Genomic DNA, 18,448 nt, shown 5'->3' with positions numbered 1-18,448 from the left:
TAGTATTGGATGTGAAAAAGAAAAGTTACATCTGTACTCATTACTGCCTCTGTCCATCCTAAAATAAGATTTGTGTTGGCATTCAACGTTTCTATTCAGGACCAACGAGCGCTCAATGGGTGGCTCTGTGCATTCATTTTGGGTCATAATTTGCCATCAACCACTCTGGTCTTCTTCTTGGAATGGTTCCAAGTTTAGTTGCTAAGCTAAGCTCCTCAGGCAGTGTTAGAGGAGAAAGCCAGTCCTCCCAGGGTTGTCGTGCATGGTGAGATGTGTGCTCTCCACTAGGAACTCTGCAGCACACCATTTCCACTAGATGAGCAGCCGCAGTAATTGCAGTAATGGCTTGCCTTTGTGACGAGATCACTTCAGATGTGATGTAAAGTGGAAGCAGGAACTTGTGACTTGACGTGTTTTATTACATCATCTAACCCTTAGGCTCCGTCAAATACTCCTTTCACTTCCTCATTCAGCTGAATAGTGACTGTCAGTGGTTTAAGCATGGGGAAGCATCACCTCCAGTGCTTCCTCCAGAGGTTCTGTCTATGAAGCCCTGGTGTGTCCCTTTGTGGTAATGGAAGGGTGGTGGGGCACATGAACACAAGATTGAGATGAGATGTCATGAAGCAAGAGTGAAGTGTCCTATAGTACCCACGGGGTACCAGTTGCAGTTTATATCGGTGTCTTATCCTGATTCCTGATATGGCATATGTAGTCTTTGAAGGAATGTTATGAATGTATTTAGTGAGGTCACAACATTGACCGTGACCTGTTTTTGACCACAAACCAATCAGTTAATCCTAGAGTCCAAGTGGACATTTGTGCCAAATGTCATGAAATTCCCTCGAGGCGTTCCTTACATATCATGTTCAAAATGAGACAGACTGATGTACGCACGTACGGAGGGAGAGGGACAGACAAACTGAAAATAATTCTTCTGGCTATGGCTGTCCACCGGCAGAGGCATAAAAACAAAGCAATAAAAACAGACCGTACAACAATAAGAGCAGCTTACAACTTCACTTAAAATGAAGTGTAGATCATCAAAGTGTCTGACTCTTAAACTGCTGAAGTGTTTTTAACACTCAGTCAGGGGGTAATGGTTCTTTATTTTCTACAGTTAAAGCATTCAATATGACAACGCCTAATGAATAAACACAGCATGTATACTGACAGAGTTCTCCTCAAGTGTGTCTTTTAAGGCAAAAAAAAAGTTATTCTTATTACTTTTCATTGGTTCAATATTTATAAAACTCACAGAGAGACTTTCACATTCAACCTGGTGTCCCTATTTTGGGCATTATACTGTATACGGTAGGTGGAAAATGTCAAATTATGTCAATTAGTTAATAAATAGCACAAATGGCAGATATACTGTACAAGTTCACATGTACTCATACACTGTCATAAGACAAAGTAAAGTATAAAATAGGTCATTCATTTATGAATAAACATGAAAAGATCAAGTATGGAACAGGTTTTCTCCCCTGGCAGCGATGACTCACAACTGAACTAAAGTGCCTTTAGGTATTTTTGCCAGGGTGCCTTAGTTGTAAATGTTCATTCGGAATGAATCATTCCCCCCCAAACTGTGCTGGGGGTCTTTGTAGGAGAGATATATAGTTCCCCAGCTAGATCAAGTTGGTCACATGATGCCAGTATTTCTACTGCCCTCCTCTTCCTTCCAAAAAGCCCATCCTGTCTGCTGACAGGAGCCCAGCATGTCTCACTGTATTTTCACACTCAACTCAATGGGTCTGGATAGCGGTCACACAAAATATTGTTGTTTTTCATTCGTTGAAAGTAAATCAGACAATATGAATAACCTCTGTAGGGGTATGAAACCCTTAGGAAAATAAATAAATAATAATATATATATACCGGTATACAGTATATATATATATAGAGAGAGAGAGAGAGAGAGAGACAGACTTTCACATTCAACCTGGTGTCTCTATTTTGGGCATTATACGGTAGGTGAAAAATGTCAAATTATGTCAATTAGTTAAAAAAAAGACGCTGTCCTCATACGCTGTCATACGACAAAGTAAAGTATAAAATGGGTCATTCATTTATGAATAAACATGAATCATAATAAACATGAATAAACACATGAATAAACATGTATGTATGCAACTATGCATGCATGCATGCATGCATAGATAGTTCCCCTCAAGTGTGTCTTTAAGGCAAAATAAGTTATTGTTAATATATACCTTTTGCATACATGCCTGCACACTGTGTATTAGATTAGTCTTGAAGTCTATAGGAATACATTTATGCTCACTCAGTGTACATTTGCATGCATTGTGTGTGTTCTTGTGTGTTTCTTTATTAGGATAAACCCCTTGAGATGTACCATCTCATTTTCAAGGGGGTCCCAACATAAATACATGTCTCAATCGTTGAATGTGGGTTGTGACGATTAGCGGAGACCCGGCTTTAACATCGGAGTGGGAATTTGGGAAGTGAACTGTCGGGTTAACTGGTGAACTGGGTTGCGCGAACACTGTTTTTGGAACTGACAATGAACTGAACTGGTTTCTGAATCGTGATCAACATCTGCCTTTCAATATATGCCTTTTTTTACCTGCAAGTTACTGTGTTGTGTCCGTTATTTTGTGCTATTGAATGAACCCAGAGGGTGTGCATTATGAGAGTGATTTCACTCGATTAGATACACAGCCTTATGTAATGGTTTTGCCATAATTGAACATTTTGTCAGGTTAACTCCCTGGCTGGCACCCCAAGACATTTTGATATTCGGCCTAAACCGTATTAGAGTAGACAAAACAATACATGGACAAAACAAAAACAACACACATACAACTAGAAGCAGTGCTCTTCCGAGCACAGGTCTCCACCAGGTCAGGCATGTAATGTGTTTTACATAAGTCGGCCTCCTGATGGCGCTATAAAAGGTTGATGTAAAAAATGCAGGGAAAAGGTTTTACCTTGGCCTCGAAGGAGTGCGCATACAAAGTTTGACACTAATCGGTGGAGTTATAGGTGAAAACATGAATCGGCCTGTTATAGCGCCACCATGAGGCTGATTTGATTTTTCTTAAGTGGCATTTATTCCTCTGCCTATTGGGAATGTGCATGCACAATTTCACCAAAATCGCACACTGCGTTCAGGATTTCAGGCATTTTATTCAAAACTGACCAATCCTGCAAACTTTGAAAGCCAGTTTTAGCCAATCAGGATGGAATATGGAAAATCTGACACATCCATGTCGATCACATGACTGTAGAGATACTGTCTACTGATTTACGTGATTTTTGGACAAAATCTGTAGGAGTACTGGCAAAAGTTAGTTTTGCAAAAGTCGGCCTCCTGGTGGCGCTAGAACAGGCCCATGTGAAATATTTGGGGCAGAGGTTCTGAATTGGTGTCGAGGGAGTGTGTGTGCACAGTTTGGCAGCGACCGGGCCAACGGCGCCGGAGATTAGCTGGTAACGGACAAACGGACGGACGGACGGACGCACGCACGGACGGACGGACGGACGCACGCACGGACGGACGGACGGAGGGGAAAACATACTCTCCCTCAGCCTTCGGCTGGTGGAGACAATAACATTGTGAACCTTGAAAAACACCACAGCCTTAAGGTGACATACAGTCCAACTTTAGAGCACTTTCTGAAAATGGTATTTTCAATACAGTTAGTGCAAAACAATATTAAACGTTTTAAGGGTCATCCTCTGTAACAGTGACTCCATTTGAGAATTAGAACAAATATTGTCCATACAAAGTGCACTCTAAAGAAACTACTTTATTAGATCCTTTCTAGTCTCGCGTGGCCAGACTGTTGCCTCCGCGATTTGGTCAAATGCTCATTCGGAGATTGTGGAATAGTTGTCTGGCTACGCGAGACTAGATCCTTTCAGACTTGACAAAATGAACATAAAAAAATGTATTTCCTGTTGTAGTGTTAGCTAATATCAGTAGCCGACAAGAAATACACTTGGACCCAAGCTGTTCCCTAGCAACGCAATTCTACTGGCAACAAAAAAAACATAATGCAACAATTGAGCACGCCTACACAATCCAAATAGAGAAGCAATGCTTCAAAGGAAGACAGACCAATTAATTCATGTCCAAACAACACATTAACACCCATTCTCAGATATCTTAACCAATATTGGTGATTGTCATTAAATCACTAAATGTTTTTTAAGGCCAATTTATTTACCAGGCCACTCAAGTTGGAACAAACTTGAAGATGATCGGAGGCTTGTTCAAACAATCGAGAACAAAAACGTTTGTTCTCCACTAAATTTGAATTGTTGGTTCTGTTGTCGGTAGAAAGGAAACCCAGAATAATGAGAAGTAAAGAGAAAGGTCTTTAAAAACATAAAACCAGTAATGACATCACGGTAAGTGCCACGTCTTAAGCGTGTCTTATCTTGCTATTGAGCTGATACGCACATGCGCTCACCCTGCAAATCACCTCGCAATGTCATTATCAGGAACAGACTGTTGATAGATTGATTGACAGATGTTGGATAGTGGAGAGAGATCATAGGCTTCCACTGTCACTGCCAGCTGAGTGACGTGTATGTTTGTTTTCCTCAGATTAGTCATCATCCTCCAATTTCTTTGGGAGGGTTCAAACAACAGCGTGGAAGATCATGGCAAAGGCCATCAGAGATGACAAAGCATCAAAAAACAAACAGCTTATTGGGGATATTTAACAGGCTTTATTGTCCCAAAACATAGAAGTCACAAATAGAAAAGCCCTATGTGCATAGACTTTATTTGACTCACTGAGAGGTGACTTTTAGTTTAGTGTCTCATTCATTGTGATCATACTTTGACTGAACAGGTTAAAAGGTTGCACACTGAATGCTTTAAATTCTGCTCAAATTAGTTTTTTTCCCACATGTTTAATATTTGTATTTGTATGGACACGTTGTATTTGTATGGACATTTTTTTTTTTTTAACAAAAAATGCTTTACAGTAGTGTACTGTGTATGTCTGTGTCCACCAGTGTTCCAGGACAGGCCAGATATTCCCCCAACTCAAGCCCAGGCCCAGGCTCGATGCATCACTCCAGATGACTATTCCTACATGGCCTCCATCATGAGACTGCTGCGCAACAAGCCCTTCATGCTGCTGGTGGTCAGCTATGGTGGGTCTCTCAGCTTATAGAATGAAGACGCTAAGGGTTCGTCAGTAATTTCACAACTAAGCATCATCTAGACACAGTGGTTCTCGAACTTGTTCATGTCAAGGTCTAGCCTAGGTGCCAGCCTGTTCGCTCCGTTCCGCGATCTGATTTGTCTCTGCATCACAGTCTGGAAAACCTTGTATCTCCAACGGCTTTCCAGCAAACCACGGCTTCCGATTGGTCTGTGGTGTGAAGCAACCCTAACCTAGCCTCGCGTAGCCAGGCTTACTCATCTGCGAAGAGAAAAGCCTGGTGACAATATAAGGCAGAAACCGTTCTAGGAGTTGGGGCTGAATTTTCCTGGAAGCTGTATTTTTTTCACAGTGCGGTGTTCCTGGAAACGTATTCCCTGCACGAAAAAATCTGGTCTACGTCTCCTGCTCCGTCGGTTGCGCTCGCAATAAACAATATACAAACAAAAACATTGATTCAAGCAATGTTACACCTATTAAGAAAGAGTTAAGAGCTACAATCTATTTTTGTTTTTTAGCTGGGGAATGTAAACAGACCCGCACCGCATGACGTAACATCCGTTAAACGCAGCACTTCCGCTAGAAATCTTGGAACCAACCGGAAGGCATATTGTCTACAGGGTGACCCTAACCCTACTCTGATTCGTTGGAACAACACCACGTGACCTTCCCATTCGATGGAACAACACCACGTGGCCTTCCAGCCACCGCGGCTTCTGATTGGTCTGTGGTGCGGTGCGGGACAAATACACCAGTCTGTATTGGCTGGCTGATGACGTAGCTACCCTAACCCTACTCTGATTCATTGGAACAACACCCAATCAGCAACGACCTCGCTATGTCACAACGGACATTCAGAAATGCAAGTCAGCTGAATCATTTCCAGACTGTGTTGCGGAGAGACAAAACAGATCGCGGAACGGAGCGAACAGGCTGGCACCCAGGCTAGTTTATTTCCTTAATTCCTTACAAAACATATCTTTAACACTATTTCCTGAATTCACATACAAATAGCAGTTTAAAGATGATAATCTATTCCAATCAGAAGAATAGACACCACATGTCACAGGGAATCGTACAATGAGAGATGGAGCCTTGTGTGTTTAGGCCGGTGAGGCGTATACTGCGAGACCATATGGGTGTCAAGAGCCATAAAGTGTCACCTCAGATGAGCAGAAACAGGTGTCTCCTGAGAGACAATGTTATTTACAGCTCTAGGCATTTAATCCTCACTTCATACTTGATTGCTAATGTTTCCTAAATAGCTATTGGCGATAGACCGATAAAACATTGACTTTCACACACAGTAGCCTAAATGAAAAGTATATTAAAGGACAACTTTGTTTTTTTACAACAAGGGTTCATATTTTAGATTGTAATTAGAGAAAAGAAAAGATGAGTGTTAAAACGTTTTCATTGACTGCTTTCTATCGTTTTAGCGATTTTAATGACATTGATTTCAGTGGTTGGGGACATTCGTGCAAGTGGCTAAATATGTCTTTTTAGATACAATAAGCCCATTCCTAAGATGCACCACAATCTTTCATGGGCAGATATGACTTATGGGCGCTATTAGTGTTACTGTAAATAGTAATAAAGAAATTGCCGGCTTATTGTGTCTAAAAAGACACATTTAGGCACTTGCACACATGCCCCCATGCACTGAAATCAAAGTCGTTAAGATTGCTATTTGCTAAAACAATAGAAAGAAGCAAATGAAAACATTTTAACACTGATCTTTACTTCTCTAATGACAATCTAAAATACAGTATGTAAAAAAACGAATTTGTCCTTCAAGACATTTATTGCCATTTTGTTTATCCCAAGTATGACAAAGCACTTAAGACTCTCTCCCGATCTCAATGGCACTCTCCATAACCACCATTTTAGCCTTGCATTGCAGATGCACTCACTCTTTTATAGAGGTGAGAGTTCACATGGAGTAAAAACAGATCTGGTGATTTGGGATCGTCTGTCGGCTAACCTGGCGATGACATAGTTACATTAACATGAGTCATGGGTCACATCACCTGCCATCGTCATAACTGTAGCACTGTAAAGTGGATGTTGTTGTATTATTGATGCTAAAGGTAATGCAGATAAGCAAAAGTGTGAATCACTACTAGTTTGAATCTTTATCAGTCACCATCAACGTGCAGCTTGTTACAGAGAAACACAGTAACATACAACAACATGCAAACAAGCAAATACTCATGGAGCTACATGTAAAATAATGGTCTTAAACAGTCCCAAATAACAAATCAAAAATAAGGTTAGAAAAATTGTCGTATTGCCGATGTGATGAAGGTACTGAGTTCCCTTATCGGGAATCGGGAAAGCATCGGTGTCATTTTTTATTTTAGCCTTGACTATTCAAAAATAGAAGATCTACAAGCTCACAACGCGTCACTTAGTGCTGCAAACTTTTAGGTTGTGTTTGAAAGATGTTGAATAATTTAGATTATTTTTATTTTTTACATGAATCTTCTCTTCTGGGGTAACTGGGCGTGGCACAAAACATTTTCAAATGGGGGTCCGTGGCAAAATATAATACAATCAATTTATGCGTTTTGATTTAAATTGAATCTTTGCAAAGGCTGAGGGGTTTGATGACACAGCTTTGGGCAAAACAATGATGCGTTGTCTGCATGACGCACATTCTGAGCCAAAAATAGATTATGTTTAGCTCAACTACAGAAAATAGCTGATGGTCAATGAGATTTGAGGTGAAGCTCTGACATAGCCATGCTTCTGCTCTCCCTTTTCTTGTTTTTACCCTTTTTTCTCCCCGATTTAGTCGTCGTACCAATGAATTCCACCCGGCACACATTTCTGTGTGTTGTCACTGCTGTTGTACCTACTCCTCCCGCCCAACACTCCCTGTTGACAGGTGCCGCCCCGGAGTACAGTGGCAAATGGCACACTCTCCGCCCGCCTTATCTCCCTTGAACACAGGCCATTTGTGTGCGTACCATTCGACAAAGCCGATAAACCCCTAGACTCTAAGTCTGCCGTGGTGGACAGGTACGGGTACAGGTACCACTGCCCCTCATGAGTGCTGTAGATGTAAACTTCTGGTTGTCTTTCTGTTCTTTGCAGGGCTCAACGTTGGATGTTTCTATGCTGTTTCCACTCTGTTGAACCGGATGATCATTGAACACTACCCTGTATGTCCATTCTACATCAAGCACTCTTTCTTATTTTTTCCTTTCTTTCTTTCTTTCTTTCTTTCTTTCTTTCCTTCCTTCCTTCCTTCCTTCCTTCCTTCCTTCCTTCCTTCCTTCCTTCCTTCCTTCCTTCCTTCCTTCCTTCCTTCCTTCCTTCCTTCCTTCCTTCCTTCCTTCCTCTTTATTTCTTTCTTTCTTTCTTTCTTTCTTTCTTTCTTTCTTTCTTTCATGTCACTCTGATAACTTGTTTCTAAGTATCATGGCTTAACAACCCAGTCCATCTCAGATAACAACTGATGTGTATGTGATGTCACATAGTCAACCAGTGACTATTGCCCCATTGCCAAAAGAGTTTTTAACAGCAAACATCTTGATTTTGTCCTTATCAGGGTGAAGAGGTGAATGCTGGAAGAATTGGTCTGACTATTGTCATTGCTGGCATGGTGGGCTCTCTCATATGTGGCATCTGGCTGGATAAGACCAAGACTTACAAGTAAGCTACACCTCCAACAACCAAGTGACAATGGTTTAACTATTTTATTTTAATTGTAATAATGATAATAATACATGTATATGGCATTTACATAGCACTTGTCAAGGTACCCCAAACATGTAAAAGTAAAAAAAATGAAGGCTAAACTAATGAAATATATGGTTAATATGGTTTGCATCCAAGGTGTAATGTCAGTCAGGCAGGTTGTGAGGGTGGAGTAATTGTTAGAAGTAATGGTTTTGAAGGGGAGGAACTGGAGGCTGTGATGGCAAAGTATCTGTCCGAGAGGGAACATGTAGAGAATGAAGAGGAAGGGGCCAAGCGCAGAGCCCTGGGGGACACCATGGGTGACAGGAGTTGTAAATCAGATGTAGCACTGAGTTCGAGCCGGTGTCGCAGGAGGTAATTTGTGCCTTCGGTGAGGGCTGCATTTGAAGTGGAAACCCAAGTCTATCTCAGTGGTTCTCAACCTGTGGTTCGGGACCCCCAGGGGGGTCCCCAAATTGTTTTGGGGGGTCCCCAAATGTTTAGCTTAATGTGCAACATTCTTTTCTCACTCAACAGAAAACAAAGTGTATAGTGGGTATATGCACATTTCTAAAGTGACAATTTAAGGAATTTTTAATACCTCTAAAATGACAAATTAAAACATGTCCAAATTGTCAAATATTTAGAGGCAGAAATTGTGAAAATAGCCAATCTACGCGGCGTTGTGAGCATGTAGATCTGCTATTTTCACAATAGAACCGTGTTATACAAAATGTAATGCCTCAACTCTTAGTGCTCGTCAGGGTGGGGGGGGGGGTCCCCAGTAAAAATATGATTATTTTGGGGGTCGTGGCCTGAAAAGGTTGAGAACCACTGGTCTATCTTGCTTTGCCTCTTGACTCTACTCCTGGACGTATCCTGCATTTCATTACTGCTGTTGCTACTATGACATCTGATCAATACAGGTTCAACTTGTTTAGTGGACAGATGCAATTTAGTATTGGACAGATGATTCAGTAGCCACACCTTTTTTCCTAATACATTTTCCCTTCCACTCTGCTAAACAAAATGAAAAAAGAAAAAAGAAAACATTATTACAGAACAACATCACACAGCTCTTAGGCTTTAAGAGGTCCTTTGTTGACATGGTAGTCATGACGACATCCCCAGCCAGCAACCAATATGCCTTTTATTTGTCCTCAGGAAATGAGGATTCTTTGAAATTGGCATCATGTTCCTTGGAGCTCTACTTTAGTCACTGGTGGCACAGGCCTTCGTCAACAGTCAAGTCAAATACAAACGAATAAGCATGATCAAGGTTGATCATGTATGTATCATCCCCTCTATTGATGCAATGTAAAGCTTTGCATACGCACGTGCATACGATACGATACAATAGTACTGTATGGGAAATTGAGTTCCAACCTTTTCACAGATTTACTCTTCCTGATTTGTTTCTTTTCTTCCCGTGCTGCTGCCTCAGACAAATTTATTTTTCAAATATTCTTTTATTTTTACACAGGTTAAGGTATACACAGTTTCAAATCAAATATTTATACAGTGCTTCCCTATTTTCTAAAACAAACAGACATACTCAAAAAAATCAGACACAATGAAAAAAGACAACAACAATGTCAAATGTACGTATGGGGCGAATTCTCATTACTGTTCGCAACCAAGGCTGCTTTTACTTTTTAACCAAATGTGTACCGCTTCAGACAAAAATTCAAGAAACACTCTAGCATTCTGGTTCTCAGTCTTCAGACCCGTACTAAAGGAAGGCCTCTTGAATGGATGTCTTTTAAATCAGTCTATCACAAAGCAAGCTAATGTTGGCTTTAGTTGGCAGTGGCGCACAGTTGAGATTTCAGCTGTGCAGAGTTGTGGGTTTGATCTGCCCCTTCACATATCTGAGCTGACAGCCTTTCTCTACTTGTCTTCATTAATCGTGGAGACAAGAACTTGAATAGTGAAGCTGGATCACACAAAGCAGCTCCATATCAGCTATTTATAGTATATTGCACTGGTTCCCAAACACTGGGTCGTGGCCCATTTGTGGGTCACAGACACATTTTTTTTTTTTTTTTAAGATTTGTTTTTGGGCTTTTTTTTATGCCTTTATTTGATAGTACAGTAGACTGACAGGAAATGGGGGGAGAGATGGGGAGAGTCGCCCGGATCGGGAATCAAACCGGCGACGCCGACAGGCATCAATGTCAATATGGTATGCGCTTAGACCAGTAGGCCACCGGGCACCCCACAAGACACATTTTTAAAGGTCTGTTAATTTTTTTTGTTTCCTAGATTTAGTTTTTCATTATTATTTCAAAACATAAAATTTAAGACATTCCATAAATTAGAAAACACAAATGTCTCTTAAGTAGTGAAAATAGCCGATCTACAAGCTCACAACGCATTGTGAGTTTGTAGATCTGCTATTTCCACTAGTTTGGGTCCCGAGCAAACGTCTAGTTTCTCTTTTGGGTCTCGAACTAAGAAGTTTGGGAACCTTTGGTATATTGTATATCTATGTACTGTATATACAGAGCACATGAGCGGAGTGGAGAGGGAACAAAAGCCGCTCTGATAGTGGTAAGGCGGTGGGGGAGCCTTTCCAAAAGACTGTAAAGCAAGTGATCTTCATCCCATTCATGCGTTTATCGTTTATAACGATTGCATTCACCACGGCTTCGTAACTCGCGCGGCGCTCCGCCGGCCGCGCGCCCTGGCCCGCTCTTCGCGGGCACTCGCGCCTGCGGTGCTCGGGCGCGAAGTGCAGGACCAAGGTCCGCTGGCCTTCGCGCCGCTTGCAATGTCGTGGACAATAACTGTGACATATAACCATTGTATTGCTCATCAAACTTTCGGCGAGAAATCAATGGGGTCTCATAGCTGTACGCTTGCCGCCTAACGCTACACCGCCGCCAACTGGGCCACCGCCCAACTGGGACACCGCCCAAATGGGATTTTCCCGGAGAGATGCCTTCAATGTTACAAAAGATGCAAGACCGGCAATATTAAATCCAGTTGGTTATTGATTAATCACCATTTTCGAGAGGGAGGCGACTCATGGCGTGTGTTTTTCATTCAGCCAAATCAGTCTCACTTGTATTTCAAATCGTATCCTTTGACTGGCTGGTGGTGAGGCTATTTATTATAAACATAGCCTACTTGTGTGGATGATATTGATACATTTGACTTGAGTGAAATCGTGGTAAAGGGAATTCTCTGTCTGCTCTCCTCTTCCGCGGTGCTGGACTGGTCTGCGTTGCATTATTTGGAATCACACATGAGTTCTGGGCAAACCCCGCCCACGCTGCTCCGTTTTTGGAAACATGGCGCGCGGCTCCAACAGGATCGGCTAGGAGTGGAGGAGGTCGGTGCTCCAAGGAGCGGAGGAAAATCCTCACTCCAAAGCCGCTTAGACCCATTTGAAAAGTCGCTCGCTCACACTCTACTAAAAAACGGCCCGCTCCGCTCCCCGCGCCGCTCGCATGCTCAGCTGTATATACAGTATATCTGCCTTATTTGTTAATTGATCCAGTAATTCCAATATATGAAACCTGTGCTCCTCATTGCAACGTTCTCCACTTCTCTTGAATGACTAGTTCAACAGGAGGCCCTGGTTAAACCTATGGTAAAAGATGATAACAAAGTGGGGAAAAAAACAAAACCGTCCTCAAATTCTTAACATGCCATTAGCCTCCCTAAATTTCCGTTGTTGACCCTCACACCTCCATTGTCGAGAGGCAATGGATTGTGTTAAATTAACAAAAACATTTTGGAGAAATATTTTACGCGTGGTTGTACAAGAGAGCGCTTCACCAGAGTAAGCTTGTTTGTGTAGAAACTGCCTGGGTTATGACAAAGGGTCTTTTGGGAACAATATTATTGTTCTTTTGCAGTTATTATAGCCTGGTCCTATCCAGTAGGTTTGGAAGGATAACTGCAGGGTACTACAATTTATAATGACATTGTTGTACTGCTGTTCTACTTTATACTGTGTACAGTCCAGCGTTTTTTTTTCTTATTGAAAAATGTTCAACACTGGCGTTCATTGTAGGAAGCTTACAGTAAGCATGGTCTTTGGACTTTAGTTTCTTAGATGCAAAATGGAAAAGCCAAATCAGATTAAACTACTAAGCTGATTCGGAATTATAATCACCTCTCTGTATACGGTCTACACCCCAGGAAGGAGGCAGAGGGCCCTATTTCAATGGCGTTCAAAAAAGTAGTTCTTAAAGAGATTCCACCGTGGTCTGAAGACTCACCTCTTCATACTCCAACTTAGCCCATAGCACTTACCATAGCACTTGCTTTCCCTCAATGATCATACATGTAAGTTACTGTAGGTAGCATTTTTTTAAGGTTTTCATATCAAGTTTTTACTGAATAGGTGCATGTTGGGCTACCTACGTTCTTTTTCTTAGATTACTGTTTCTATGCATTTGATGTATTGAGGTATGTATTGATGTATTGCCTTGCTTATTGTAAATCGCTCTGGATTAAGAGCATCTGCTAAATGTCTAAATTGTAGAATGGTGGACTATCTAGTGACTGATCTCTTATTGTCTCTTCTCAGGCAGACCACCTTTGTAGTGTATCTGCTCTCCCTGGTTGGAATGCTGGTCTACGCCTTCACCCTCAACCTGGGCCATCTTTGGGTGGTGTTTGTGACCTCAGGAGCTTTAGGGTATGTTTACTGTGCATTAAACAAGGGATTGCCATGATGAATGAATTGCACATTTTTACTGTTCACTGTCTAGACACCCACTGACCAGACAACTGTTGTATCCTTTGATAAGTCATGTCTCAAGATAAGGGTTAAGGTCAAACGTCCGAGGTCATATAAACTTTGTTATGTTATGTCTAGGTTCTCACTGTGAACCAGTGTTCTACTGAACGCGAACGCTTTTCCTGCCCTGAAAACGTGGCTGTCGAGGTTAAGCCTTTGTTTCTCTGCTTGATTCTCAGCTTGTCTGAGTACCGCTTTGTCCAGCGCAGAATAATGCAGTTCTGACTCCCCAGTCCAGACCCTTTATCCCTGCAATTATTTGTATTTATAGTAAGCTGGTTAAGCCATTTTGGTTTCCATAGCAGCATCTTTGTTAGAAGAGTACAGTTATTATACTAACATTGGGCACGCTTATCCTCCTCAACTGTGTCTTAGCAATTCCATATTGCTTGTTTAGGACAATAAAGTATTTATTTTGTTATATATTTTCTGTTTTAACCACATGAACCCTAGCATCCCTATACTAGGCAGAACATTTGGCATATATAGGTAGCCGATCTACAAGCTCACAATGCATTGTGTTGCCACGCGTTGTGACCTTGAGATTTGGTGTGGAGGAAGAAAAGGAGTCTGTCAACTAAATGGTTAAGCTTTACTTTGATCCTCTTGTTTCTGTCTGCAGGTTTTTCATGACAGGATACCTGCCTCTGGGCTTTGAATTTGCAGTGGAGCTCACATACCCTGAATCTGAGGGCACCTCCTCAGGCCTGCTCAACTGTTCAGCACAGGTCAGTAGACCAGTGGTTCTCAACCTTTTCAGGCCGCGACCCCCAAAATAATTATATTTTAAATAGCAGATCTACATGCTCACAATGCCTCGCATTGAGGCATTACATTTTGTATAACAAAGTTCTATTGTGAAAATAGCCGATCTACATGCTCATAATATTCTATATTCACAATTTCTGCCTCTAACATTTGAAACTTTGACCAATATTTAATTTGTCCTTTTAGAGGTATTAAAAAGTCCTCAAATTGTCACTTTAGAAATGTGCAGATACCTTCTATACACTTAAACTGTATGTTGGTTTGTTTACTGTCAAGTGAGAAATCATTGTTGCACATTAAGTTAATCATCTGATCTGGGGACGCCTCAAAACAATTTGGGGACCCCCCTGGGGGTCCCGACCCACAGTTTGAGAACCAGGTCAGTAGACATGGTGGCTAAAGCAACACCTTATAGACATTTTGGACACCTTGGCTGTGGACTCTCTAGTGTAGACAGAGGGTTAGGATGAAAGTATGGAATAAAAGATGACACTGCTATCAAATTTTTACGAATCTCCTTCCAGATTTTCGGAATCATTTTCACCATCTCCCAAGGGAAGATCATAGATGAATGGGGCACGTTAGCCGGCAACGTCTTCCTGTGTATCTTCCTGCTCATAGGAACCGTAATGACAGGTAATGTATAGCTCCTCACCTCTAGTTTAACCTCATGAACCCTAGCATCCCTATTCTGGGTTGAACATTTAGTGAAAATAGCAGATCTACGCATCATGAGCTCATAGTTCTGCTATTTCCAGCAAAGAGATTTGGTGTAGGGAAAGACCCCTGGGGGCACTCTGGTCAACTAAGTATACTAGCCCTTACCCGTTCAAAGATATGAGCTCCGAAATGATGTGCAGTGTGTGGATTATGGGATGTGCACTGTGCACACAGTATATGAGGGATGGAAAGTAACTTTAACTGGTGCTTGCATGCTAATATGTAGGAGCATCAATGTAAGAAATACCCGTTCCATTTAACGGCTACAGAGATACTGTGTACCGATCTGCATGATTTTGGACAACATCTGTAACAGGGCCAGAACCACGACCCCCATCCCCCCCCCCCCCCGCGCCCGCCCGCCCGCCCGCCACAAAAGGTACTGTAGGCTAAATAGATATAGATACACCATAAAAATGCAATTATACAGCATACGATTTGTGAAAGTGACAAACGGGCTTCACAGTTATGTCAGGTGTGTTCATATGCTGATGGTGATGCGATTTCAGATCAATTGCTCCAGCCACTGAGGAGAAACGCGGTTTCAGACAGACAGACACTCAGACAGACAGACAGACAGACATTCGGAAAATTATATGTTAGATAGGGTTTAATATATCGTCACTGTCTGGCAGAAACCTCGTATCTCCAAGTTTCAAATTTGTAATTTTTTTCGCGAAGTAAAGCCCTGCTTCATCATACAAGGCTGCCGCACAAAAGTAGTGAAAACAGCTGATTTACAAGCACACAACGCCTCGCGGTGCGAGGTGTTGTGTGCTTGTACAACGCCTCGCGGTGCGAGGTGTTGTGTGCTTGTAGATCGGCGGTTTTCACTAGTTTAAATCACTTAAAAGATTATAAATAAAAAACGAACGGTTTTGGACATACAAGGTTTCCACCCGACAACGACGATATACTGAACTGAACACAACCTGAACTCCTGACCTAGTGTATGCCTCACCTCAGATAACACTGTGATCACACTGAACACTGGACTCATATCACCCCATGTGATTTTTACACAGTAAAATAACATAGCTTGCAAAAAACTGTGGTTCATAATTCTACCTTGGTCCATTGTAGTCCCCATAGTTCCACATTCAGTTAGTCAGATCATTCATGCAATGAGCATGCCCCCTAGTGTCTGAATGAAGTAAAACTGGTTAATCTTTTAACCACATGAACCCTAGCATCCCTATATTCCGATCAGCTTTTTTCGGTGAAGATATTTAGTGTAGAGTGAAAACATAACAGGAGAGGAAATCTGGTCTAGGGATTTTTTCTTCTAAACATTTTCTAACAACATTTTGTTGCTTGTTCTTGCCTTTTTCTTTTTTTTTTTTACTATTTTGAAGAAGGGGGAAAAAAATTAAATAGTTAAAATAGATGATCTACACGTTCACAATGTGTCACTGTAGATTGGCTATTTGAAGTATTTTAAAATGTTTTTCAAAATAGTTAAAAAAAAGTAAAAGAAGTTTAGGGATAAGGGGTAAGGCATGGACGAAAGTCCAGCTCATTGTCTGACTGAATGCCTTTAGCCTTCATTCATATTATGATATCCCTCTTTCCTTCCGTGCGCTTTTTTGCAGGACTCATCAAGTCAGACCTACGACGGCAAAAGGCCAACCAGCTGGCTGCTGCGCGAGCAGGGAGCGTAAGTCTATCGGGCTTCTGATTGGCTTCTGCAAAGAAGGCGGTGGTTTCTGCACGTTTCCATGGAAAGGGAACGTGTTGGTTTCCATCGCTGGCTGGCATGGGGCTGTGTGTTCGCCATGGGTGCTGCTGCTGCCTGTTCCTCTGCAGTCCTCATACTGCTCTGCTCTGCTCCAAGCATGCAGGGGGGCTGAATACAAGTGTCATACTGGCGTCAATGTTCTCTCTTAATTCACTAAAAGCACTGCATCCCCCCCCAAACCCTGTCTGCTGTTACTCTACACACGCTGAAAGCTCTCCAACTCGCTGTGCACAGCCGCATGTCTTGCAAATATTTGGCGCATGAAACCAGAGTTGTCCTTCTTCTTCACATCTTATCATGACCACTGTTCACAGCATTCAAACAGATGTCATGATAATAATCAATAACAAAAAACTGTTCATAATAAACATACATACAATAACACAAAATAATATTAACGTTATGTTGAAAAATACGTTATTTATTATGTAAGATAAATAAAAGCAGAACTCGGTGACCTAACATGAACATCTCGTCGTTGTCGGGTGAAAACCTTGTATGTCCAAAACCATTTGTTTTGTATTTATGATTTTTAAAATGATTTAAACTAGTGAAAACAGCCGATCTGCGAGGCGTTGTGTGCTTGTAGATCAGCTGTTTTCACTACTTTTGTGCGACGGCCTTGTATGATGAAGCAGTGCTTTACTTTGCGAAAAAAATGACAAATTTGAAACTTGGAGATACAAGGTTTCTGCCTGACAGTAACGATCTTCAAAATGTAACTTTCTTAAGGGCCATTCACACTGAGCACTATAACTATACAAGTTTAGTTTTAAAATAGTCAAGTGGATGGCAGTGTTCACTCTGACTATAAAAAAATACAACGATGAACGATATAGTTATCTTCTTTATAGTTATCATGCACAGTGAGAATGGCCCGTAACAGATTCAATGCTTATGCTGTGATGGCAAGCCTTTATCTTTTCTCTTAAAGCTGGCGATGGGACCTTTGTCAATAGCCTATTATCTATTCTGTCTTTCCTCCTCATCTCTACACTTACATTACAAAGAAATGGAATGGTTGCTTCCAATAACACTGCAAAACTACAGAATTCAAACACAAGCACACTTAATTCAATACTCATTCTTCTTTCTTTCAACATAAAATGTTTGGCAATTGGAATGTTTATCTTGAATCTAATTTTCATAAATAATTCTTTTGAGTTGTTCAGGAAAATAATTTAACCACATTAACCCTGGCATCCCTATTTTGGGTGTGTCATTATAACTGGAAGAAATTAGCGAAAATAGCACATCTACAAGCTCAGGTGTCATGATGCGAAGTTGAAGTTGTGAGCTTGTAGATTGGCTATTTTTGGTATTTGTCCTTAGACAAAGTAAAACCGTGCACAAAAAGTAAGGAAACTTGACTTCGGTCCATCATATAACGTGTGGGTAGAGCCCCCCCAAAATTTGCCAAAATTATCTCCCCTTTAATTATGCCAAATGGTATTGTGTTTGATATCATTTTTAATGTTGATTAGTCACCTTTACAACAAGGTACAGCTTGTGAGAATCTGGCATTCGTGGAATGAGCAGCAGAGCCAAACATGTGGGTAGCGCCCCTCCAAAAAATGGTCAAAATGGCCTGGCAGGCCTGCAATAGTGTTCTGTTGGTATTCACCTTTGTTG

The 18,448-nt window shown here is 41.5% G+C and overlaps 1 protein-coding gene across 2 annotated transcripts in view; it reads left to right on the top strand.

The window, feature by feature from the left end:
- The window catches only part of flvcr2a (FLVCR choline and putative heme transporter 2a), a 34,830-nt gene that overhangs the window by 10,881 nt on the left and 5,501 nt on the right, over nt 1-18,448 (top strand). The window contains exons 4-10 of one of the 2 annotated variants that reach the window (XM_080751305.1): nt 4,996-5,136; nt 8,247-8,314; nt 8,704-8,807; nt 13,378-13,488; nt 14,213-14,318; nt 14,883-14,994; nt 16,671-16,735. In XM_080751305.1, the coding sequence (XP_080607431.1) occupies nt 4,996-5,136; nt 8,247-8,314; nt 8,704-8,807; nt 13,378-13,488; nt 14,213-14,318; nt 14,883-14,994; nt 16,671-16,735 (707 nt within the window). Of the gene's footprint in view, nt 1-4,995; nt 5,137-8,246; nt 8,315-8,703; nt 8,808-13,377; nt 13,489-14,212; nt 14,319-14,882; nt 14,995-16,670; nt 17,166-18,448 lie in introns of those variants that run through there. The other variant, XM_080751306.1, reaches the window with a different exon arrangement.

Source organism: Nannobrachium achirus (genome assembly GCF_963921795.1).
Source record: "Nannobrachium achirus genome assembly, chromosome: 20".
Lineage (NCBI taxonomy): Eukaryota > Metazoa > Chordata > Actinopteri > Myctophiformes > Myctophidae > Nannobrachium > Nannobrachium achirus.
This window is presented reverse-complemented; position numbering and strand designations above follow the sequence as displayed.